Source organism: Equus przewalskii, chromosome X (genome assembly GCF_037783145.1).
Source record: "Equus przewalskii isolate Varuska chromosome X, EquPr2, whole genome shotgun sequence".
Taxonomy (NCBI): domain Eukaryota; kingdom Metazoa; phylum Chordata; class Mammalia; order Perissodactyla; family Equidae; genus Equus; species Equus przewalskii.
Genome location: NC_091863.1, coordinates 16,866,919 through 16,894,350, shown reverse-complemented (window position 1 = coordinate 16,894,350; position 27,432 = coordinate 16,866,919). Strand labels below are relative to the sequence as shown.

General features: G+C 41.3%; 1 protein-coding gene across 5 annotated transcripts in view; it reads left to right on the top strand.

Annotated features, from left to right (window-relative positions):
- Nucleotides 1-27,432, top strand: part of SMPX (small muscle protein X-linked) — a 128,442-nt gene that overhangs the window by 82,329 nt on the left and 18,681 nt on the right. For all 5 annotated transcript variants that reach the window (XM_070603427.1, XM_070603426.1, XM_070603428.1 and 2 more), the window contains 2 exons: nt 8,991-9,077; nt 15,277-15,425. In XM_070603427.1, coding sequence (XP_070459528.1) covers nt 8,991-9,077; nt 15,277-15,411 — 222 coding nt within the window. In that variant the 3' untranslated portion in view covers nt 15,412-15,425. The remainder of the gene's footprint in view (nt 1-8,990; nt 9,078-15,276; nt 15,426-27,432) is intronic.

Sequence of the window (27,432 nt, the reverse complement as noted above, 5' to 3'; positions counted from 1 at the left end):
GTCATGTCTAGAACAAATAGAAAGCTCGACTGATGAGGGAGTGCCTTTGTTGTCTAAATACCACTTAAAGATCTTTAATGTTCTATTCAACACACTCTGGTTGCTTCTCCTTTTTGTTAGGATCTTATCTCCAATTCAGTTCAACTGTCATTTCCTGGGCGCATACTTTGTGCCAGGCACCATGCTAAGTGTAGGCTGTGCAAAGATGAATTGATACCTGATCCCTATGTTTGAGGAGCTCATGGTCTCCAGGACTCCAGTTCTATGACTTTGGACAAGTCATTTAGCCTCTTTGTGCCTCAGTTTCCTCATCTGTCAAGTGGAGAATTAATAACAGTCCCTATCTCATAGGATTGCTTTGTGGGTTAAATGAATTAATACATGTAAATGCTTAGGCCAGTGCCTGGCTCGTAATTGCTTACTATGTTTTAGCCGTTATCATCAATCATCATCATCATCTAGTTCAACAGTTTCCCAAGTATGCCTCTTGAAATGCTAGTTTTATGAGATGTTGTTAATTAGAGGGTTCCACGATTAAGTGTTTGGGAAACACTACGTTAAGCAAAGTTGAATAGGTTCTTTACTGCAGGATTTCTTAGAGTCCATAACTTGCTGACAGCATCATATATTTCCAAGAAGGTGGTGATGTATGCAATGTTTTCGAAACATATTGGACCTTTTTAATGAGTGTCTTGCAGGATAGTATTTTGCAGTGCAAACTTCTAGAAATGATGATTTAGAGCTAGACTTTGGCTGGGTTGTGCAAACTTAAGCCACTGTCAACCATACTTCTAACAGTCAGGTATTTGGGGAGTTAAATTACCGCACCTGTGTGCATCAGACAACATGGAGCCAAACAGTTGCAAATCTCTGCCCAGCCACTCACTCACTCTATGAACTTAGTTCATCCTTAGTTTACCCTTCTGTAAAATGGGGACTACTTAATAGGATTGTTATAATGAATAAACAAAATAATGTATGACAAGTGCCTGATTTATAGCACACAAATTCCTTAACAGATGGCTCTTCTGACTATACAAGTAATGCATGGAATGGTCTTGGTTTCTCTTCAACAAGTTCCATTTCCTCTGTACCCCAGGAAAAGAGGGTACAGATGGGTAGGGAGATGGTATAGAGGGTAAAGAAGATGGACAGTTGTCTTTCACATTGACATTGAAGAAGAGTGGCCTTTGAAGCTAAGGGGACTCTATCTAAGTCCACATTTCTTTTTAGTTGTATTAATGAAATCTCAGCCAGAGGCATAAAAATATCCTGAAGGCAATATCCTTCCATAGCCTGGAGAGGGCCTTTGTCTCCTAAGCAGCTGATGAGGCTCTATACCAGATGTTGGCAAACCTTTTCTGTAAAGGACCAGATAATAAATATTTTAGGATTTGAAGATCACTGGGTCTCTGTTCCAGTTACTCAGTTCTGCTGTTATAGCACAAAAGCAGCCATAGGCAATACATAAATGAATGAGTGTGGCTGTGTGCCAATGAGACTTTGTTTACAAAAACAGATGGCAGGTTGGATTTGACCCCCCAGGCCAGGACGTAGTTTGCTGACCTTGGTTTTGTACTCTCCAGGCTATTTGTTAAACCCCACTGTTGGTGGGAATGGAGTTGCAACCAAGGTAACATCAGCATACTAGGCACAGTGGGTCTGATCTCTTCAGATAAGAGAATTTGACATGACAGGTGGTGGGGAACACTGGAGCTGCTGAGAAATCTAATCCCATCAACGATCTGCTCTGTGAGTCTCTCTAATGAGTCCGAGTGACACTGGCCACTGGCGGCACCTGCCTGTCCTTCCCCTTCCTCCTGAACACACCCGCTTTGGAAACCACCATGGTCCTCCCCAGGGCCTCAGCCCACCCGGAGCCAGTGTTCTCTGGGTCATCACTGGTCCTTTCTTTCCACTGTTGATCAAAGTAAGCTGAGTATTATTTGTCCTCTCCCATGAGACCTGAGAGCTTCATGGTTGAATGGAAAAGAGTCCTGTGCCCTAGTGTTAGCTCTGCCCTGTGACTTCACTCCCTGGTCCTCATGATCTGCAAAGGGAGGATATTGCCTTAAATGACCTCTTAGCCTCTGTCCAGCTTCTAATATTCTATGAACTTCTTGAGAATAACTTCTAAGTTCTATTATTAGGATGATAATAATAGTCACAGTTTGTTCAGAGTTTACTGTTACTTGGCACAGTGCAATGGGATTTGCATGGATTATAATGAAAGGTTTGGAGAAATGAAAGAACTCACCCAGGATCACACAGCTTGTAAGAAGGGGAGTTAGGACCTGAACTCAAGTTGTTCAGTCTGATCCCAAAGCCTGTGTTTGCAACCACTCTGCAGCCCTGTCTAGTCTCATTACTTACCATCCCCACCCTGGCACAGAGAGTGAGGATGGAGGAGTGGGTGTGGACCTTTTAAAGGTTAATCATAAGTAGCTAGGCTACTTGAGGGACTCTTACTATTTTGTGGATGCTAGGTCCTCCCTTTTAAAGAGCCCAGCCGACATTCAGAAAGAGTGTCAGCATTTCTGCGAAGAAACTAATAGCCTACACTGATTAAAGTCATCTTAAACGTAAGTTGGCTAGAAGTAAAAAGTACAAAGTAAAGTGACTCGGTGACAAACGTGGTCGTGAAATACAAATGACTATGGCCACCGAATTACCACCTCTCTGCTTAATTGACTTAATCAAGCTGCTCGTGAAACTAAGCCTAACTCCTTTATCATACATTTTAAAGGAATGATTATATTAGCTCTATATCATTAGTGAGCATGTGGCTTCTTACCGTGGGAGCTTTCCATTGCTACCCAATCCACGTGTAGAACAGAATATCTTGATGCCCTGAGTTTTAGTACTTCTTTTCCTTCCCCACCCGTTAGCATTGTTCTTCTACTCTCCATTGCCCAGGACATAGAGGCTCCATGGAAGAAAACAGCCTGACAAAAATATTTATAGACACGTGTTAGGGATGCTAAGTATTTTCTGTCTAGGATTTCCAGTTTAAAAAAGATTCCAGGTATATGACAATCCTTGGTACAAAGGAATAGACTATCACCACCCATGGTTGGTCAGTTTATCAAAGACATCAGTGAAAGCTGTAAATAATAATAATGATACATACCTTCCCTTAATATTTTATTTAAATTTAAAACATAAAAAATAGGCTTTCATTTGCCGCTTGTTTTAATGTAGAATCAAGGCCTTTTCTTTGACCATGGATCTACTGTTTCGTTCTTAGGTAAAACACCATAATGCCTTGTTTATGATTTCCAATGCTGGTTTCTTTAAAGTGTAGCCAGAACTTGAATACAGCAGTCTGACTCTAGAGTGGGTTCAGCACTACCCCCAGCTAGTGATCTTTGCTGCTCTGACCAGGGCTCCATATTGATGACGTGAGGCAAGCAGTCATATATTGGTTAAAAGATGTCATATTTTGAGGCTGACATTCACGAGTACTTCAGAAATATAACCTGCCCCCAACTAATTGTACACATTATCTTAATAGCTTGAAATCTGCTTTTCCCTGGATGACGAGACTACAGTTGAGTCATTCAGGAACTTACTGAAGAGAACAAAAAGTGTTGAGAACAGAGGGGAAAAAAAAGAAAAATTTTCAGTATGAAACATCATGGGTGAAGAACAGTGGCTGAGTGGGAGTTTCTCAAAATTGTATGGAGTGGGAAAGTTTTGTGTGTTCTGAATCCATTCCACATTTCAAGAATCCCTACAGACAAAGAAGTAATGCATTCTAGTGATATAGAATTTTATTTTAAAATAGGTTGGACTATATTTTAATTGGTATGTGTGTGCGTGTGTGCGTGTGTCCGTCTCTCAATCTACACTAATATATCAAATAAGAATCTCATTTTCTAAACAGCTGCTGGGAAAATACACCTGTTTCTGAAAGTCTTCTGTGAAGATGCTAGAAATCTCAAAATGCCATATTCTGCTCCATTCAGAGAAGGACTAGGACTGTAAGAATAGGAAGGCATAGAAAGAAATACTGCAAAATGCAACCCTACAGGGTTTCCTCTGCCCTCGGCATGGGAGAAAGGCATGGGGGAGCTATAGATTCTGGCAGGAGCTGCTGGGCACCTTTGAAAACTAAAGATAGAATCAGTAGGGGGTCATCTGAGACAAATATGCAATGGGAGGAAACTCCAAAAGCCTCAGCATTAAAAGGAGAGACAGAGTGGGGACCAAAACGAAGGGGTAGATAAGAGAACAATGGCTGTGGAAAGCAAAGTGTATAGGGACTGTCAGTGCCCAGTGGCTGGCAGCTATCAGAATGCAACCCACTGGGGAAAGAAGATGTCATTCCATTGTAAGTCACAGAGGAGTGGCCGTAGAGGGAATATTGTTTCCAGAATCCTTGGGCTCAAAGCCTGGAGCCAAGCAGGAGAACAACACAAATAATTAAGGGAGTAGTGGAATTAACTTACAGGGAATTCTTTCTACTTTTCTTCACCTGGTGAGATCAAGTGTGGTATTCGTTTCACATCAGATAGGTCTATTATCAGGGAACTGTATCCTGTTCTGGCAAAAGATGATCTAGTAGATTTTTTCCATTCCCAACTTTGAGGTTGTAACAAATTATGTATAGCTTGGGAAAGTGATGCACTGGCTCTGCTGCATCAGGGGCATATTTAAAAATACGTAAGATGAATAAACCTCAAGGAGGGAAAAGAAATGTGGGGGAATGTGTTATAAAGGGAAAAAACAAAAGCCAGCCTCCTTTGCATTTATATGGAATCTATATAGAGAAGAAAGTCCAACCTTCTATCAACTCCAGGTCATTGATGTTAGACTTTTTCTGGGTTTGTTTATTCTTTCATAAAAATGTAGCTCATATTCCAAACCCATTTTGAGTAGCAAATACCATACCCAATTTGCAGATGGAGAAATTGAGTCATCGAGAAGTTGTTTTATTCGCATTCAAACAGAACAAGTCAGTGAAAAAGACAAGAATATGATACAATTCTCTGGCCAATAGAATAAAAACAGAGAGTGACAGGTCTATAGAGTTACATCAAATTCAAGTTGTAAGGAATTTTTCTTATGGCTATACTTTAGTCTATAATTTGTCACTCAAATATCACCACCCTATAATTATATTAATGAAACATCTCTAATCGTTTACAGAGCACTCCTCTGACACTCCCTTAAAGTGTACATTAATGATTGGATACTTGACACGTTCTTAGGCTGCTTTGGATCCTGTCAATATTTGCTGTCAAAAAAACCCATTTAGGTTCCTGGTTTCTTGAGTGATGCTTTAAAGATGAAAAAGCATCAAGTCGGTGAGTTAATGGCTCATTTTTCAATGTGGCTTTTCTTTGACACCTATTCTGGAATTATCCATTTTGTGTGCCCCTTTTTAAAGGCCATTCTCAAAGTGTAAGCCTGCAATTTTAGAGCTAGTTTCAAGAATTTGAGAGTGCTTAGAGCTGACTTTGGTCCAGTGCAAAGAGCTCTTTGGAGAGGGGTTTGATAGAGTAAAAAGGTCTGTCCCTAAGGTCAGGCAGCTTCGATTTGGAATCCTGGCATTCCTTGCACTGTTCGTGTGGCATTGAGCAAATCATCTAACCTCTTTGAGGCTCAGTTTCCTCATCAGTAAAACAAAGATGATAGTACAAACCTCAGAGGTTTGTTGTGAGGATGCAGGTGTCGTGACCACCCAGGCTGAATCTTGGGGTTTGGGGTGGATAAGGTAGTTTGTGGTGGATGGGGCGGGGAGGTGGGTAGCTACTGTCCCATAACCTCACCACCAGGTTGAGATGAAAGCTAGTCTCAAAGCAAACTCTGCCACACACAGATGTTTGTTAAACACACATTCATTAGCAAGCAAGCATAAAACCATTCATAGTCTGTCTGTGAGCTCGATGAAGCCTCAGGTCTTGTCCCTTTAAGTGTTCTGAGTGACTGCCACCTTGCATAAAAGGTTCACGTGAGGCAGGTGGGGCGATTGGATTCTGTTGCCCTTGGTTGGCAGCAGCCAGCTGGAAATCCTCATTATTAATGGCTCGAGATAGGCCCACATAGGGATCATTCCTCAATCTTGGTCTCTGAAGACGCAAGCTAGAGGCAGCAGATTCTTACACTCTGTTCAGCAGGGTGAGGATTGTCTCTAAAATATTTTAACCAATCTACATATCTTAACATCCTTTAATTTCATCAAGAAAAGCCATTTCTAATGCCCATTCTGCTATTTCACCTATTTTTGACATTACCTCAAAGATCGAAACCTCAGGTGTTGGTGGAGCTATGGCTAACAGAAGCACTTGGAATAGCGATCTTGGGAATGTGGTCTTTGTGATGTTTTACCACCTAACAGCCCAGGAGGACAAACTCCCAATTAGAGCAATAGAGTTCCCTAGAGTTGAAGTTTAAACCAACCTGTGCATATAAAATATAAAGTAGTTTAAAGTAAATTATAGACACCTTAAACAATAGGCAGAGCAAACATTTTAAATACATATTAATACTCATCCACTTAGGGCTGATCTCTTGCAGTCGTTGTCAGATTGGGTCCCCAAGTTCCAAGGAACTACTCATGGCCCAGGACTTGGGGGAAGCAGATGGGGTTCTGGGCTCCCTCACACCTTAACAGACGTGCTACACCAAACACAGCAACTCAGCCTCCACCTATATTGCATTTTGGATGTTCTCATGACACTTTACTTGAAGGAAAGGTTTTGTGGCTAAGAGGTTTGAAAACTATTGACCCAGCCTAACATTCACATTACAAATGGCAAAGACGAGACCCAGAGCAGTTGTCACTTTTTCAAGCGCAGAGAATCTGTAGCAACTCCTAGCAGTGGGCTCTTCTCATTACCATAAGCCACCCATGTACCATGGAGAGGCTATATGCATTGCTAAAATTAATCTCCGAGCAGGAAAAGGTGGTATTCCCATAGCATGTGCTTTGCCGAATATATCATCCTGGATGACCTTTATATGTTCCCTTACTGAAAACTACAACCTACTATGGAGCACACACACTTGATTAAATGCGTTAGTTTAGCAATAAGGTCTTTCAGAAACAATATTTTGAACTCACCATTTGGAAGATGCTACCTATAGATGCTTAACAAATGGATCGGGGTGGTGGTGACCTAACTAAACTTTTAACTGGTTAACCTTCTCCCAAGTAGTCCCTATATCGACTTTTCCCTTCTTTCATCCAAACTGTAGTAATGGAATACTTATTGGTTCAATATAGATCATCTTCTGTGGCTCTTATTAACATTATTTTGATCTTATTTCAGGACCCTTAATGATATTTCATCCAATCTAAGACACGGTCAATTGTAAAATACCATTATATTATGTCCTGCTAAGAAATAAAACAAACATGTCAATTGAAATTGTAGATACCATTGGTTGTAAGATACCTTCTGATTTCAGAGATATTAAAAGAGGTGTATCTTGGAATCCATGAAGTATGCTACCGTATTTGCCACCACATAAGATATAGTTTTCCCGTTGTCTTATGTCTCCTCCTCCTCCCACTCTAAGACACCTGATATTTCCATTAAGCAGAGGAATAGCATAGAAGGCTCAACCTTAGGTTTTCCAAAATGCTTCTCTCTAAAATTGTGCTGCACTAATATTTTAGCATATATGGTACTTACTGATCAAAAATACTTCTTGGTTCATTGGCTCTAGGAATGGTGATGTACCTTTCTTGTTATCTACCACAAACACTTTGGATCTGTTTCCTTTCGGTGGGATCAGAATTATTCTAGTACGGAAGGGAGTTTTAAAGTCCCTAGGTAGAAAAAGTCACTTCCTGCTCTCAGGAGCCGAACACAGACCCGCTATGTTGCCTCAACATGGACACTGGATACTTCCTATGTCTTGAGTTAAACATTCCCCCGGCAACAGAGCTCATACCAGGCGGTTCCAAATGGACCTTACCACACTTCCCAATCATTTTATTTGGTGTGGTATCCAAATCATCCAAACTGTGGCATAAGGTAACAAAATATTTTGCTCCTTTTACTCAGGTGTCATTTTCATGCATAACATCAAAGTTCAATTTTAACTTTTCAAGCCCACATATCCAATTACTCATAAGACAATGCTTTATCTTAAGTGGAAAAAAAATTGTGTTCTACCTTAAAAAAATATTTTAATGCTTGTTTTATGTGAGTGATACTATTGGTTGAAGATGTTTTTGGTCTGCATTAAATATTCTTGCCTTTTGATATCAGATGAAATATAGAAAAAACTCAAATTTACGTATGCCCTTCCCAAAGTTCAAATTAGTGTTAGTATATTCCTCACATAATCTAACTTTCGGCATATTTCATGTTTACCAGAAGGTATTTTGTGTTTACTGCTGATGGAGATTAGTATGTTATCTTAATAAAGGACAAGATTCTATGAATTGCGATACCAATGAACTTGACTTTCCAGCATTCTCCTTACGCACTGACTCACACAGTGGTGTGTTGGAGAGAAGGTAGAAGAATGTCAACTACAGAGACCTAAGGAAGTGCTGGGACAGCCACAAGACATTATGGCAAGGAGGAGGCGGTTTAGGAGGTATGAGTGCCCCCCTGCCGTGGTAAATTTGAAGGAACCTGAACGATGGCTAAGGTGTGGGGTGGCTTCTGCGATGCTGTTTCCTCCTTTCCTATCATTATATGCCCCTTCCTCATTACAGAGAGAGGACAATATTAAGCACCACAGGAGGACAAGAGCCAAAACAAACTGTCTTCAAATTCTTCCATCCAGTGGGGAATTATGAAATCACTGCGCAGACCTAAGGATGAGTACCAGAAATCTGTAGTAAATGGAAGTCGAATTTTCCTTTGCATATTTTTATACTGTCATTACAGCAATTTTATTGAAGTAAGAAGCTTTAAAGAGGTGTACTTTTCAGATGCATTTTTCCTCACAACGATTACCGTCTCAGAATGTCATTGCAATTTCTTACTTTTCTTGAGCTAAATCTTACCTGTTTTCTCTTATAGGCAAATATTAATATTCCAATGGGAGCCTTTCGACCAGGAGCTGGGCAACCCCCGAGAAAAAAAGAATGTACTCCAGAAACGGAGGAGGTGAGGAAAACTTAGCTGGCAGAGCTCTGCACTGTCTTTCTCCTCCAAATCCTGACTAGAGAGGGGCAGAGGCGAGGTGAGGGTTGGCTCTCCAGGACAAGGGAGGGCACAAAGGGATGTGAGTCAAGGAGTCATCATGTAGTAGAGACATTTCTTTGGTTGTCTTGCTCAATCAGCCATGAAACACACTGCCCTTCACTTCCCTTCAGCCGAATTTAAGTGCCTGGCACAGTTACTTAAAGATGCTGAATTTAACATCCAGTTTGTTGAATGGTTGTGTGCCTGTGTGTGTTTGTGTGTGTGTGCGAGGGGAGAGTAGCCTCTTGGATGCTCTTGGTCCGGAGACAGTAACTAGCTTGGTAAGTTTTCACCCTGGAGCTTTTGTTGACCTGAGTACAATGTATTTAGTATAGCTTCTGATGAGTGGGGAACCCCAGTGGGAGCGCAGGTAATAATCAGGTTAAATTACTTGTGGATTCAAACAAAAATCCCCAATCTCTGGGTAATTCCTTTGAAAAGAGGACTTTGCAAGGGAGTATATCAATTTCCGTATTTTCTCCTCCCTCTAATTCTTTACCTCTCCTCCAAATTCAAATACCCAGTCTTCTGAAATGGTGGCTAACATTAACAATGAACGCAATTACTAGGGAAGAGCTCCCTCCCCAAATGTTTATATTTCTTCCCCGCTCATCACTTTTCTGATGAAACCTGGAAGGTCTGATTCTGGAAAAAAAAAAATTATGGTTTTGGAGCATGTCATTAGCACCAGACAAGGAAAATGGAATTAAATAAAGCCATAGGGCAAAGCAACTGTATTTTATTGTTTTAAAAAGATGGAAAGGCTTTTTTAACTTTTGCAGGTGACATTTTTGGTATTTGCCCCAAAGAAACACCTATCACCATTTCAAAGTTTCCAAATAGAACTTTGGTTGTCCATCATCTAACCTTTTTTCTGTAAATAATTCCTGACGTGGTCCTACGTTACTGGTTCCAGCCCCCTATCAATAGAAAGATAATTTCTGAAAGGAGAAGATGGAGTATTTCAGTGACATCACCAAGTTCTGGAATTTCAGCCACTAGGTCACCTTCAATGAATAAAAATTTTGAACATGCAAGTTGAAAAGACCCAGCATACCCTGGTATGGTATACCTGGCATAAAGCATACCCTGCTTTATGGTATATAATCTCAAGTTCTGATGCTGCTAACTTGGCCATCCAGTTAACTCATGATCATGAGCTTTCCCTCTGGGACTGTGGTCAAGTATTTCTGAGCCTATGTCTGCAAAATACAATCCCCTCCATTCCTCAGAGGGTCACTCTGAGGAAAGAATCAGTGATAGAACCAACATGGCATAGCCTAGCAGGTTTTCAATAAATAATGTTCATTGATTGATCTAATTAGCCAATTTTCATGAAGGACTCCTTGGTCTATTATTTTGCATGTTGTAAGAAAAAGGCATGAGGAAGTAGAAGGGAGGGCAGTGGAATTCTTCCTATACCTCCATTTATCTGTAACTAGATTTTCTTCCTGTGTTTCTTCTTAAGTTATGTCTGTCACTACCATGACAATCAGTTAGAAGATAGCTTGACCCTCTTTTCTCACTAAATTGACTGATGTAACAGTTGTTTTGGAGTCTTGCATCTCATTTTCCATCTGTGATACAGGTGGCCCTCTCCTTCATACAAGTGTCCCAGTTGAGGGACTGGGAAAACACTTTGCTCTCACTCTTGCCATACCCCCAATATGATGGTTCCAGCACATTGTAAAATAGCCAAGAACTGATGGAGCCTGGTTTGTGAACACCTAGTTTATGACCAACCACACACACAAATGGCCAACCAATATTCTTCACAGGATGGAAGGGAGTGAGGTAGCCACAGAGATCCAGAGACCCCAGGCATGTTTATTGAGCTGACCTACACCTTTCTTATGGGACTCATGGGTCCGGAGGGTGGAGTTTAGGGGTTGTACTCCCTTATTGTAAGGCCAGAAATGAACTCTCAGGACTTGTGGGGTCTTAAGGAGGGGTGGGATCCAATGACTCAAGTTCTGGCCTGGATCTTAGAGTAAGTTTCTCATGAAAACATTGTAAGCAGAGAAGTTAGGCAGCTTGGCTTAGCTACAAGGTGGGTTAACTAGGATTTTGTGGCCTCACTTGAGGTCCCAGCCACCTTTTGTGGCATAGTTTGAATGGGAAAATGGAATCTGCATTTTTCTTTCTTAGATTTGGGATTTGTTACCTAGCCTTGCATTAAGATAATCACTGCATAAAGTGGAGATCATAACATACCGTCCCTGACCAGAACAAGCCACCTCTATCACAGCCAGTAGCTCCCCCATCTCGATCCTGACACCCTCTCAGACCTGAAGAAGAGGATATACCCCAGCAGAAAGCCAGAGTGAGCCTTTTAGCTGGCTGACAGGGCCTGTGAGCACTGTCTGGGTCTCCGGCCCACCTATGGTCTCTGTGAGCCCTTTGCTCTTCTTATAGAGCTAGGGTGCACCCTCTATCCACTAGCTGCAGCCAAAGTGTGGCAGGTCCCCCACACAGAGGCCTTACAGCCAAATCCTAATAAGCATGGCTGGTCTTTTGCATAAGAGAAGGCAGCCCCTTGCTTAAAGTAATTTGAAGGGTATTGACAAGCCCCTACTCTGCGTCCCAAATCTCTTTTGACTGAAATTCCATCATTATTAAGCCACAAAATAGCACATTGGAATTTTCTGTTAATTATTTCCCTCTCCACCTGGGCCCTTTACACAATGCAAACACATGATTTAATTCCGGTCCCACCACATCCTAGCCGTGTGGCTATGGGCAAGTTTCTTACCCCCTCGTGCCTCAGTTTCCTCAATTGTAAAATAGGGATAATGATAGGACCCCATTTATAGGGTGGATATGAGGATTGAATGAGTTAGTACGTGTAACTTAGAAGAGCTAGCAGTGTGTTTGTTCTTATTAAGACTTCAGCATTTGAACAGGAACGAGCACATCAGACCGTTTGCCCCACATAAGAGAGTTTAGGAGAAAACTCAGTAGGGCATCTGGTAGTAAAGAGGGAGATGAAGGCGACATAGCTAGAAAATGGTCCACCATTTTGCCAAATTTTACAAATACTCTGTCACCCCCAAGGGGAACATTTCCCTTGAGAACAGCCCTTCCTGAAACTGGGAATGGTGCTGGGCTTGACAAGCCTTCTCTCAAGCTCTCTTTATCTAAACCAAAGGCTATCTTTCACGTCCTGCTCAATTCAAATATCTACTCACAAAAGAAAAAAAAAGAACGTACTTATTAGTCAAATGAGGCCATCTGGAACCCTGCTTGTTCATGCTTTAATTTATTGTAATTCTTATAATAACATATTCATAGAAGAAATGGAATCTGGTTCCCATTACTTTTTAAAAGATGAGAGAAGGATCAGTTAAGAATCTGCACCACCACTAACCTCCTTCTTGAGTCAATATTATAATATCTACTTATTAAGTATAACCACTTATAATTTTCCATTATATTTGACATTGCCAAGTCAGGTGCTAAAACTTACCTTGATAAATAAAAAACACAGTGCAGCAAGGTTTTAATAATTTGAAAGTGCCTAATATTAAATATTGTCATCCTTTATCTGTGTGCAAAGGTTTATTCTGTGAACATACACAGAACATACACAGAATAAACCTTTGCACATCGACACATAACTACATATAGGCTTTATGTGTTAAATGTGCCAATATAGCACATTTTTATATTACAAAGATAGTGAATGTAACCTACCTGGGAACTTAACAGAAGGAATTGGAAACATTTTTCTCCTTCATGCTTCTTTATTAAGATTTACCCACCTAACAACCATGGGAACATTTATAAGTGAGGAAACATTATTCATTTCACTGCTAAAAAACACTTTATAGCCTTGTTTAAAATCTCTTTCTAACAGCCTAGCAAAGAACATTTTGGAATACCTGGTCCTCCAAGTGGATGTTTAACAATTTTAATTATTGTTTCTAAATCTGTATTTTTATATGATGAGTGTGTATGCATGATGAAAGGAGGCCGATCCTATGGCTCTGTACATTGACTTGGGGAAGCAATATTTTCCGGATATTTGCAACAGGTACAGTCTGCATTGAATAACTTTATCATTTCATGTGGGTGACAGGCTAGCTATTTCATCAGCGCTGTGCCAGATTCACAGAAAATGACTATAGGAAAAACCATTAGCCCTTAGTAGACTAGCACCTCAATATTTTAAATTTCTACTCATGCCCTCAAATAAGCAATTTAAAAACACTTCTATAAAGGGCATGTCTACCAAACAATTGGTTAGAGTTTGGGAAACTTGAACACTTTCTTCTCTTTACCTTTCAGTTCTAGCCTATTTGAGAACTAGAGGTAGGAACCAGATGGCAGCTAAAGCACAGCATTGCTTTAATCCCCGGGTGACAGGGATGCCTCGGTAGGCTGGCACCAAGCATGGGCATAAGTTGAATCCGAGGCAAAGTGCGGTTTCTTATTCCTTTTCCCTGGAATTGTATTGGTCCACTCAGTTGTTGGCCGAGCAGCTGGAACTCTGCCAGTCTCACATCAGGACTGTGTTAGTTTGGGTCCTCCAAGAAGCAGACCCAAAGATGGAATTCAATGTGCAAAATATTTATTGGGGAAAGCACTTGTAAGGAAAATGGGAGAGTCATCAGACTGTGATGTAGATGAAGGAGAGTGGGACAGAGGGTTGGGCAGAAGCATCTTAGACCTCAGTGCTATTCTAAAGAAAATTCTGGAGCCAAAGTCCCTCCCAGAGGAGTCTCATGTCTCCCGGGAATGGACCCGCCTTGGGATCTTGTGGCACTCAGTCATTGGCTATGAGCAGCCGTGGGAAGCGTGACCTCAGCATGGTGATGGGCAGGTTTCAGGGCAAAGCAGCTGGGGCCGTCATTCAATTACCCTCCCTGCAGGAAACTGATCCGAGAGGTGTGTTCTCGTGGCTGCCACCGTGATCAAGTGTTCCTTTCAGCACCTTCCTTCCAGGGCCGCGGAGAACATGCCCCCAACTCTAGCAAATAGTAGGAATGAGCTAACAAGCAACTTTCTTCTGTAGTAATGAGTTGGAGTTCTAGGAGCGACACAAAGCAACTGATCTTACTGTCTTATAATCATTGTTAATATGTGTGATTGGTGTATGTACATAGAAGCATAGATTTGTTACTATGGTACATTCTCAGGATTAATCAGCTAAACAACCATCAACAAGTAGGCATGTTTGCTTCTGTACCAGGCATTGGAGGAGCCACAAAAAAAGGACAGGATATGGTCTTGCCCTAAAGCTGAAACAACATAAAAACATTCAATGATAGGAAATTTAAAATACTTTTCCAAAGCAGGAGGGGAGAGCTGGGCCTCCTCTGTTGTTCCATCCCATCGATATTCAAAGAGGTTTTGTTTATGTCAGTTTCAGTTTGTTTATGCTTCCCAGAGATGTCATTGGAACAAAGGCTGGCAGCCACTGCACCCCAAACCAAAAATTTGAAAACTCCTGGACTAAGTCATTGTTAGAGCCAGCCGTGCACTAACATTCTACAAATCTCTGCTGTTCAGGCATATTATGATCATACGATACCAAATTAAATTTGATCTCGTAAGATGCTTCTCTGGGAAACACAACTCCTTCTAACCAGTGGTAATTTTTTTTTAAAGATTTTTTATTTTTTCCTTTTTCTCCCCAAAGCCCCCCGGTACACAGTTGTGCATTCTCCGCTGTGGGTTCCTCTAGTTGTGGCATGTGGGACGCTGCCTCAGCGTGGTCTGATGAGCAGTGCCATGTCCACGCCCAGGATTCGAACTAACGAAACACTGGGCCGTCTGCAGCGGAGCGCGCGAACTTAACCACTCGGCCACGGGGCCAGCCCCTAACCAGTGGTAATTTTTATTAGTTATCAGATAGTGAACAGCACTCTAGCATTTCCTAAGTCATGTGGAAATTACTTGTTTTCTTCTTCCAACTTTATTCCACATTCCTCTACAAACTTCAGGAGATCTTCTTGAAACTCTGAGGGTGTCAACAGCACAAGAGGAAGTCACTCTGCTAGAATTATACTCTGAAATTATTCTTGCTTTAATTTTTTTCTGGCTCATGTCCATGACCCAGGGAGACCAAATGTCATTTTCAGTGAGCTGCATCTCTCTTCTTTCTTTTTTTTCTCTTTAGGGTGCTCCTCCCACCACAGAAGAGGAGAAGAAGCCAATTCCAGGAGCGAAGAAACTTCCAGGACCTGCAGTCAACCTATCGGAGATCCAGAATATTAAAAGTGAACTGAAATATGTCCCCAAAGCTGAACAGTAGTTGGAAGAAAAAAGGTAAGTGAAAAACTATTTCCTTTGTGCCCAAAAGATGACTATAAAATGGTTTAAGGAAGCCTTCCATAGAAGGAGTCTAGAATTCCAGAAGTGTTTATTAAGTATCAGGGCCTTCAAGTATGTCTGGTGCAAAGGTTTTCTGGTACATAAAGCCAAGCTTTGGGGCCTATATTATTCCATGTCCAGTTAGAGAGCCATTGAGGATGTTTGCCTGCCATCTCCTTTCTGATCACCTTCTTAGTTGGGGAAGGATGGGGTTGGGAGAGGAAAGATGCTTGGGAGGGGGCCTTGAGGAACGTTTATCTTGGGGTCCCTCATTCCATGCCTCAGTTTCCCCACCCAGATGCCGCAAAGATCAATGAGCTATTCCTGAGCTGGAGGATCAGAGGAGCAAGGAGCTAAGGAGGTTTGGAGGTGACCCAGCTGTGTGTAAAGTAGACCAAGAGGACCCAGTAATGACTCTGGATGTGAACTAGGGAAGGGTAGACTCAAAATTGTACCTGACACCCAAAGAGGCACTGTAAGCAGCGCCTGTGACCTTATTTTCATTTTGACTGGATCTGTTCAATAATCATCCCCTGGTGAGGGCTCAGCCCCACCCTTCATCTGCAGACCTGAAACCTGTGGACTGGTATGGAAATTCTGCCAGCAGTGGGCTTGTGGAATTGGCCAAAGTCATCACACTTTCTCCTATGAGACCCTGGGAGCAAATCTTCTCTATCCAACACGACTGAATCCCCCCATGCACTGTTTATTCTATTTCTTAAGCAGAAGTTTAAGTCTAGATAAGAGGAATCTATACTGGGAACATAAAACAGGTGTTTATCCGGCTGCTTGTCCATTCATTCATTCATTCATCCATCCACTCACTCATTTATCCAACCAATATTTATTATCTACTTTGTGCTGAACACTAGACACATTTATTAATCACTTACCATGTGCCAGATACTGTGTGAAGAGCGTTATATCCGTTGTTTCTGCTAAGCCCCATGATACCCAATATGGCCCCAATTCTTGAAATGAGTCATAGAGAGACTGATTTTCCCCATCTATCGTGCATCCTAAAGAGGGAGTCTGACTCCAAAGTTAGTGCTTTCACCTACTTGCTATACTGCTTCACCCCTTCCTTCCGCTGTACCTTCCAGATGGATTGCACACTCTCTGTGGGTGTTCAGGTGACATCTTCACATAGATGGTGGAGGCAAGCACAGCAATGGGGCTTCTACAGTGGGTTCTATGACCATAGAATGAATCCCAGGAACCTGAACGGGGACAAAGCGACATGAGCAGGAACTGACGCGAAGGGCAGTTACATGCACTTGTTATCATTTATGACAGAATGCAACCAATTAATGACTAAGCATCACTATACTCAGTCCTGCTTGTATTGCCAAGCTGAGATGAAATATTCTAATATGCTTGGGATGAAGCTTCCGAACTTTCTTGTGAGAAAGGCCGGAGAAGGGAAATTAACTTTTTGTAATATTTATTATCATCACCCAACCTGTTCAGTTAGACACATGAATTTTTAATGCAAACTTTAAAGGGTTTTGCTTTTATGAAATCCATGTTGACCTAAATCTAACCCTAGTTGCAGTTTCAGAAGAACTTGGTTTTGAAAATTCAAAGGAATGCTGTTTTAAAATTAGCTCAGAGAGGTTCTTACTGTGTTACTCGGCAGCAAGGTTGATTCTGTAGCCTTGGATCTATGGTTACAGTAACAGGGAACAATATCAACTCAATAAAATATTGAAAAGGTACCAGAGTATCCAGAGCAAATTTTTTGCTCCTTCATTTTCTCAGAGAAGACTTTAGTGATTCTTCTCTCCTGAACAAATTCTAATAATGCAAAAGCCCTCAGAGAGGCCAATTTGTCCTTATTCTACAGGAATATGAAAACCTAAGTTGTCAGGGTAATTGATTTGAATTCCAAATGAGTACAGTCATTGTTTTAAGCCAAGGAATGATCTTTCTTTCTTGTAGAAGAAGTATTAAGTTGGTGTGCTTTTTGACTCGTCAATTCTCCTCCTGCAAATATGTCAGATTTTGAGACTTCCATGGTCGTGGTTTGTGGTTACAGAGGGAGGGCATTTCTTAATATTAGTTGATTCAGTGGACTCATAAGCAATAAATACCCTGGACCAGCCATGATTTAGCCCCTCACTGGTTGGACTGACTTCCTCCTTCTTGGGCTACCACTTTGTCATCTACCCTCACCATGTATTGGTCAGTGATTTAATCAAACAGATTGTTGTTTGAAGATTGAGTGAATAAGTCCGTAATGCCAAACACTGTGAAAACTACAAGACTTAAGGCTCAAAGTCCAGGTTATAACTATTACAACACTTTAGACATATAAGACAGAGCAGCATCTCGTTCCAGCTGAGATCAGCACCGACTCTTAAGTGGGATTTCAGATTCTTTCCTTGCCCTGTGTCCTGGCTAGAACTGTTCATAGAAATTGATTAACAACATTACAGGACAAGAACCAGAAAGGCCAATGACTAGCCAGGATCAGGAATCATGGCTTGTGGCAAAGGACTTAGGGCCTGGACCTAATCAGGAACCAGAATTAGGCAACACAGAGATGGCACATACCGACTCAAGACTAAGAGACATGGGAGTATCGTAAATGAGGCCCCAATCCAAGCTGGAATAGGCACGGGGCAGGGAAGGTCACGCATACAGCCACATACCTCTTGGGATTCTCCTGGCTGTGATTTAAGGTGGCCAGATGGTGAATTAAGGTGATTTAAGTCCAGGAGCCAGATGAAGAGACAGGACCAGTGGCAATGTCTGAAAACCAAGAGGCTTCTGACCCTCCCATGCCTGTTTGTTTGTTGCATGCTCAGGAATCCCCCATGTCCACCGTCAGAAGCCACCATCAGTTCATTTGCTTGTTTCTCACCTCAGACTTCATGGACAGGGGTCTGGGGAACCTGGAGAACTGCTAAGAGCTAGTATCCAATAGACTCTGTGCCCATTCCTGCTCCCTCTCAACCCTCAGATCAGACCACAGGTGCTCAGTAAAGAACCTTTGTAACTAGGGTCTGTACCATGGGCACTTTCTTTATTCCATGCTAAGATATATAGATGTTCAACTTGGTCCCTGCTCTCAGGATACTTAAATCTTGATGGAAAGATAAAAATAATATACTTCAAAAGGTAGATAACAATTCAAGAGTTAGATAGCTCAATGATTCAAGATATCCCGTGGCTATTTATGACCCACTAACAAGTAGGCAGTAGAGATAACCAATGTTATGGCTTATGAAAGGGGGAACTCACAATGATTTGTGGTCAGTGACAATTTCAAGGAGATGGTAGGAATGGAATGGTTTAAACAGAAGCTCAGAGTAGCCTCTGGACATATAAATGTCCAGAGCATCATTAATGGGCTGGCCTGGTGAGACCAAACAGTTCCTCTAGGGCAATAATTCTTTGACTTTTGGGGAAGAGCAAAACAAGCTCCTGCAACCTGCCCACACCATCTCTTCTCTTTTTCCAGTGGTAAAATAACTCAGTGATAACAAAGAATTGGAGAGGAACAAAATAAGTATCAAAGTGGTAGCAATGCAGCAATTACAAGAAAAGTAATTAACAAAGATAATCTCTAAGAATAATTCTACAATTATGTTAATGTACACAAAGATAGCAGCAATTGAAAGCCCTGGGACCGATGAAGCACTAGCAAGAAATTGTCATTCTGAAGTTGCAGGCATTCCTTCTCTCTGTGTTGGACATTGCAGCATGGCCACATGTTATGTGGCAGCCAGACTTCATGATTATGCACTAAACTAGGGTTTCAGGAAAATGCTAAATTGTAGTGATTCTTAATAACTCACTTAGTAGCTTTTGCCCATGTATATAAGTAAAAATCTATCAAGTTAATCCCCATTTTTCTCTAAGAACTGAGGAAAGCACTTGCATTTTTGAATCAGGAAGTCTTTTGAGGTCCCCCAGTGGGTGTTGGACCATACTTTGAGAAACATTGCTATAGGGAAATAAGTGAGAGTGAGTTGGAATGATCTGCAACTCCTGTATACCCATATGCAGCCTCATGATCTTGTTAGTCTCTCCCCATACCCCACATGAGCCGACCAGCCTTGATTTGATTCTGGATTTTGTAGATTTGAAAAGAATCATTATAATGCCCTGTTGGGGGAGGTGTGCCTTCTCCCTCCAGCACTCTGCCCCGTCCCTGGCACCTTCTTTTTATTGTTGTCACAATACTTACCAAAATGATGAATTGATTTTCTTGTTTGTATCTTCTTCATGATGCCAGGATATGACCCCTTAAATGCTGGGGTGCACCTGATCCATCTTGAGCACACAAAGCATATCTGTAGAATGTTACTGGTGCACTGACCACAGCAAGTCTGGTGCCCCCTATAAATGTGTTCTAGTAGACTTTCCAGGTCCTTGCATTCTCAGGGAGATTACTACTTGAAAAGCAAAACTAGTTTTTCTCTCAAGGGCTGAAGGTAACATTCTCGACCAAGATCAGTAAAGGGCTCAAAAATTTGACTTTAATTCATTGATTATAAAGTTATTCCTCTGGGAAACTGAAAAATTGGGGAAAATGTCAAGTTTGGCTCATAGTCCTCCAAAGGGGAGAAAAAAAACATGTAAAACCAGAAGAAAATAATTTAATTTTCAATAATTCTTTGGCTTTATTTTTCAAGGAACATCTATGTCCAGATAAGACATATTTACTAATCAACCATCCAGAGAGATGCCATCTCTGATCGAGGAGAACATAAAGTGTTCATTACTCTTAAATGTTAAGCATTATGCATCATGGTCATTCCTGCTGATTCAAGGGCTAATTTTGAGAGTGTTGGCGGGAGGGCAAATTGACGTACCTAGACACTTGATGAAAAGTGAATTTAGCACCTAACAAAAGACCTCTAAAATACATGAAGCAAAAACTGACAGAATTGAAGGGAGAAATACACAATTCAATAATAATAGCAGGAGACTTCAATACCCCACTTTCAATAATGGATAGAACAACTAGACGGAAGATCAACATGGAAATCGTCTTAGTCTGTTTGGGCTGCTATAACAGAATACCATGGACTGGGTGGCTTAAAAACAACAGAAATTTCTCTCTCACAGTTCTGGAGCCTGGGAAGTCCAAGATCAAGGCACCAGCAGATTCTGTGTCTGGTGAGGGCCTGCTTCCTGGTTCATAGACAGCCATCTTTGTACTCTATCCTCATGTGGTGGAAGGGGTAAGGGAGGTCTCTGGGGTCTCTTTTATAAGGGCACTAATCCTATTCATGAGGGCTCTGCCCTCATGACCTAATCATGTCCCAAAGGCCTCGTCTCCTAATACCATCACATTGGGGATAGGTTTCAACTTATGAATTTTGGGGGGAAATAAACATTCAGTCTATAGCAGAAATAGAAGACTTGAACAACACTATAAACCAACTAGATCTAACTACCATCTATAGAACACTCCACCCAATAACAGAGGAGTACACATTCTACTCAAATGCACATGGCATGTTGTCCAGGACTGGCCATATGTTAGACCATAAAGCAAGTCTCAATAAATTTAAAAGCATTGAAATCATGTAAAGTATGTTCTTGGACCCAATGGAATGAAATTTGAAATCAATAACAGAAGGAAGTTTGGGAAATTCACAAGTTATGGAACTTAAAGAACACACTCCTGAATAACCAATGAGTCAAAGAAGAAATCACAAGGCAAATTAGAAAATACTTTGTAACAAATGAAATGAAAATAAAACATACCAAAATTTGTGAGATGCAGCAAAAGCAGTGTTTAGAAGGAAATTTATAGTTGTAAATGCCTATATTAAAAAAGAAGAAAGATTTGAAATCAATAATCAAGCAATCGAATCAATATTAGCAACTACATATTTGGGAAACATGTCCTTTATCATCTTAGAGTAAACTTAATCGATATCTACATAAATGGCAGATGATTAAATTGACGCATGAATGGAAATATCATCCCTTTCAAATGGTAAAATGTAATTAGTTTTAAAAATCTATTTGCATAAACACTATAAAACATAACAGAAGCTGAGAAATAAAAAGTAATCACCTTTAAGATCACCATTTTAGCTTAATACTCACTTTATAGCTTCCCTTCTAGTCTTTGCCCCTGGGTTTACATATGGGGTACAATACAACAAAGTTGCTAACAATATGAGATTTGGGGTCATGAAGACTTGGTCTCACCTTCTACCTTTGCAACTTTGGGCTCTGTGTCTCTGTTTCTTTGTTTCATAAAAAGCAGAAAATGGCATCTCCCTCATAGGGTAGTTGTGAAGGATTAGGGAGATGTATTTTAAACAGTATATCCAGGCAAGTGCCTAGGATCGGGTAATTACTCAGCAAATGGGAACTGGTTCTCCTTTTACTTTTTTCTTACATAGCATCATTCATAGCACTGTACAGTTTTGTATCTTGCTTTTTCCACTCTACATTTTCTCATAAGAGTGTTTTTTGTGTTGCTTTCCAGGCTTCAGAATTAACGTGACTTATTTCTCATAGTCTTTGACTTATCATGGTTTCATAACCTTTTTCCTCTGCCAGTAGATGGAGGACTGATTTATTGTTTTACATAGAACTACACTTGAAAAAAAAAAACCAACTTCTCCAAATGTCTTCTCTGTGGTTTGCTGGAAATTTTTTGCCCTCAATTTTGAAATGTTCCCTGCTTTGACCCAATTACAGAAGCTTTATTCAGTGTCTTTGAAGGAAATGTTTTTATGCTGAGATTTTTCACTCTCTAGTGAAGCCACATTTCTTTTGATTTGTGATGTTCTTTTCTTTTCTTCTGCTCCCCACTTGGTTAGGATAAAGATGAGTTCTGCAGTGGTTCTGAACTGCATCAAGGTCTTATTCATTTGTTTTCCTGCCTGGCAAGGCTATTGTTCTAGGCCCTGGTTACAGCCTGTGTGGGCATAAAGTACTCTGAAGGTGAATGTGAGGAGCCTTAGAGCTGATTGTGGCAGTTGCTTTAAGAGCCTCTCCACAGCCAACACACAGAAGCTACCTGGATGGTTTCTGCTAAAACGGAGATTTTTAAAAAATTTATTTTTTATTTTTTTAATTGCAGTAACTTTGGATTATAACATTGTATAGCTTTTGGATGTACATCATAATATATTTCAAATTCTGTGTAGATTACATCATGTTCACCACCCAAAAACTAATTATACTCCATGCCCTCACATGTGAGCCTAATCCCTCCTTTTGCCCTCCCCCCTTGCCCCATGGTAACCACCAATCCAATCTCCAATGCTATGTGTTTGTTTGTCGTTGTTTTTATCTTCTACTTATGTGTTAGATCATACAGTATTTGACTTTCTCCCTCTGACTTATTTCACTGAGCATAATACCCTCAAGTTCCATCCATGTTGTCCCAAATGGCCGGATTTCATCATTTCTTATGGCTGAGTAGTATTCCATTGTGTATAAATACCACATCTTCTTTATCCATTCATCCCTTGATGGGCACCTAGGTTGCTTCCAAGTCTTGGCTATTGTGTATAATGCTGCAGTGAACATAGGGGTGCAGGTATCTTTATGCCTTTGCATTATCAAGTTAAAGCAGAGATCTTGAGGACCTAGTATGTGAATTCTCAAGAGGCAGCTGGAATTGGTGAGAGAGCTTACAGGGAGTAGACCTGAGACCAGAGAAGCACATCTGCTCCAACCAGTTTGGTGGAAGGCAGAAGTGATTCAGGACCCAATTCTGTAGAACCTTGTATGCTGTACACACAGATTTCCATGGGCTAAAGGACAGTTACGACTGGCATTTGCTCTGCTCCCAATGCAATGGAACTCATTACCCTATCTCAGTGGTTCTCAGGGGCCAGGGTGTGGGAGTTGAGGGGGAGGCAATATCTGGAGACAGTTTGAGTTGTCACAACTGGGGGGAGGTATGGGCTGCTACTGTCATCTAGTGGGGATAAGCTAGGGATGCTAGTAAATGTCCCACAGTACCCATGACAGTCCCCCACAACAAAGAATTATCCAGTTCCAAATATTAGTAGTGCTGAGAGTAAGCAACCTTGATTTATCTACCTGAGAGGTTGATGTTGGGACCAACTTATTGCAAATTTTCCTGTTCCAAGCAATTAATGCATTGCATTGTACAGAAATCAAAACATTAATAAAAAGAGAATAATTAATAGCCCAATATTTATAATTTCTTCAGAGTAATAAGAGACAGGAATAAAGCACTCTTAAATATGATTCTTTTGTCAATTAGTAAACTAAATATATTTATGGTATATGGTATATATAGAATATTCCTGAGCTATAGTATTAGGCCTTAAACACAACTATATTTTATGGGGTTTTTTTTTTCATCTCAAATGTGTCAGAAAGCAGTAGGTTATCTCAGCAGCTCAAGTATTTTAAAATATTAATGTTAAGCATTAGTAATCATCAGCACCAACATCAATGCCGTCATTTTTATTGTCATTACTAGCATTTATTATACGCTCATGATATGCCCCACACTGCACCTTGTGCTTCACATACTGCATGGGGTATATACTATGATGCCCATGACATTTATGGGGGAAGGAAGGCTAAGAGAGCTTATGCAACTTGACCAAGGTCATCCAGCTTGTAAGTCACAGAGGTGAGATGAACACTGTCATCTCATACTCTACAGCCAGTGCTTTTAGTCACTCTCATTCACAGAATTCTTTTTTTTTTTAATGGAGGAAGATTCACCTTCACCCTGAACTTACATCTGTGCCAATCTTCCTCTCTTTTTTTTTCTTGAGGAAGATTTTCCGTGAGCTAACATCTGTGCCAATCTTCCTCTATTTTGTATGTGGGTTGCTGCCACAGCATGGCTGACGAGGGGTGTAGGTCCACCCCTGGGATCCAAACCCATGAACCACTGCCACCAAAGCAGAGCACATTGAACTTGATCACCATGCCATGGGGCTGGCCCCTCACACACTGCATTCTTTAAAAATGTCCTTTCAGTTGTAGTCTTCCAGGCTTTGCAAATATTTCACTGTGTTAGGTCAGAGTAAAATAAGCAAAGTCTAAAGAGACTGCAGAAACTGTCACCTCCACAAAGAGGTCACACCACAACTCTGACATGTTGGTTTATTCATTTGTTCATTTGTTCATTTATTCATTCATTCACTCATCCATTCATGCATGCATGCATTCATTCATTCAACAAGCATTTATTAAGCATAAAACATGCACCAGGTATGAGGATATCAGCTTTGGGGATTCAAATATGAACCAGACAGAGTATCTACCTGGCTTAAGTTCATGCAAAACATTGCAGGGAAGCACAAATAATTTGCTCTTTTTAAGGGTCTTAAAAAAAAGGAAGGGTTATTGTCTGTAAATATCAGAGAAAGCATGAAAGAGAGACAGAGTGAGAGAAGGCAAAGAAGAAAAGGAAAGGAGGGGAGGGGGAAGAAGAGGAGAGGGGACAGAACAGCAGCTATTGTGGGGGTGCTGGAGATGACATGGACCTGGCCCAGTGCTGACAAACTGCAGCAGAGGGACACCAGGCCTCTGCAGAGCCGCCTTTGCTCCCGGGATGAGCGAGGGCTTGACAGGTGTCTGTGTGTCATCATGAGGCAGCCGTCTCCTACCCGTGAAGCCTTTTTTCTCATTCCCTCTCATGCTGTGTGCAGCCCACGCAGAAAACTGGGGAAATGAATTCCAGGCTGTCTAATCAGGCTTGGCTGCATCGTGACAACGCTGCTCGTTTTCACTCCCTCCACACATTGTGGCATTTGAGAAGGAGAAGGAATCACAAGGAGCACATCAGGACTTGCACATTTAACTTGTACTCCCTCATCACCGCTCCCTGCCTGTGAACTGATCATTCCACACCCTCTGGTTTAGGGCTTTATGCAGATGGCAAGGTGGTGGCTGCTTTAATCCCAGGCAGGGTGGGTCAACTGGCTTTTCACTGAGGGAAATTTCTATTAAGCAGTCGACAGATTGGAGTCGCTTTCGTCCAGGCAGGTGGCACAAAGGCGTCTCAGAACAATTCATCTTGACTGCTGGAAAAATAGCAGAAAGCAAGCCTGTCCTACTGCTTGAAAGTCGTTGGATGCCTTCTGTAGAAAGGACAGTGGCACTTCCTTCCCCCTTGGAAGGCATGCAGCAGGCCCAGCCAAATCCTTAACAAGTAATACACATTTTACTGCCTAGCTCTCGCCTAATCCCCAATTTTGAAAACAAATGATAGGAATCATGGCTGCCCTTTAGTTTCAGAGGCAACAATTAATTCCTGAAAACTTACCAAATGGGTTTATTAAATTCTGAGTGTTCAAACATCCATTTATTCAGACTCAATTAATTTTCATTTCCTAATCATTTTGTACATGGGCTACTTGGAATTTACCTTGGCTGAATTAACCTTTTTCTTCATAATGTAAGTTAACAGCATGACCTAGATTTAAATGGGAAGGACTGAAGGACTAGAATAAATTCACTCCTTTAGTAAGTGAACATCTGTGCACCTACTGTGTGCCAGGCACTGCTACTTTCGAGGTAAGCAACATAAGACAATGTCCCTCAAGAAACTCAGTCTAGTTGGGTGAGGATGTGAGAGGGGACAGCATATAATGGCTGCAGCAGGAATGAAGAAGAAACTAGATGCAGCCTTTGAATATAAGTGACAACGAAAGATTCTAGATAGGATGCTGGAAAACAGATATTCTACTGAAAAGGTTGAAGCATATAGCATTTAGAGGTGATTCAGACATAAGTCCATGCCCTGCCTTTGCTATTCCCTTGGTCTGTGATTTGGCATAATCGCTCTGCCTCAGTTTCTTCTTCTGAAAAATGAAAAAAATACCTACCTCATGGGGATGATTTTCCCCCCCACCCTAAGGGACATTCAGCAGCGTTTGGAAACATTTTTGGTTGTCACACCTCAGGGTGGGTACTATGACATGTAGCAGGTAGAGGCCAGGGATGCTTCTAAACATCCCACAGTGCACAGGACAGCCCCCCACAAGAAATGTCCATAGTGCCAAGGTTGAGAAACACCGAATTACCTAGTGTGTATAAAGTCCTTAACACAGTGGTAGCTATTATTATTATTAACTATAACACGGTACCATTAGAAAGAACTTAATTTAAGACACTGGACACTGGATGTGCTGGACACAGCGAGACACACCTGTGCTCCACTTCCAGCTCTGTTATTTTGTGACCTTGGGCAAGCTCTTGACTGCTCTGAGACACATCTATAAATAGGAATGATAATGCCAATCTTGAGAGGGGACCATAAAGACAGCGAGTTGACTCAGATGGAGCACCTGGCATGAAGTGGCATCCAGAAAGTGTTCATCCCCTTTGCTGTCCCCACAACCTGCCCATGCCCTCTGTCCTCAGCCCCTTTCTCCCCAGGGCAGGGGTTGATAGATTTTTAACTGAAATACTCTCTAAAGAGTAGCTCTGCGTGTTTCCCCAGGGACTATGAAAAAGCTCACTGAAAATGAAAACCCATTAACTGTCTGGGACTAACAGGCGCTCACTGAAGCACTTGTAAGCATCCGGAGGATCTCTTTCTCAGCCACCACCTACCTTGAATCGTTTGAGCTTGAGCCAGTTCGGGAGATGATTTCTCACCTGCAAGTGTCCTCTTTCTCCTAGAGGAGGCATTGCAGTCCCATTTTTCAAAACCTGCAGAAGCTCCTGCTTCCAAAGCCCTTGTCTCGAGACAGCAAAATTACAAATATTTCACTTGAGCACTTTCATTTTGCTTTGGAGACTTCAAAGGCTCACCCGCACCCCCTCCACCATTTTTAACTAGTAAATGCATCTGGTTTGTAATTTATGACTTTTCTCTGCAGAAAATCAGTTTAAGAAATATTTGGAGAGTCAAGCTACCACTCTCCTACTATCAAGGAAAAATGAAACAATGCATCAGCTACCATTTTCCTGAGTATTTCAAATGGGCTTGGTGGCCAAAAAGAGGCACCTCATCTTTTTAGCAGTCTTTTGTACACAG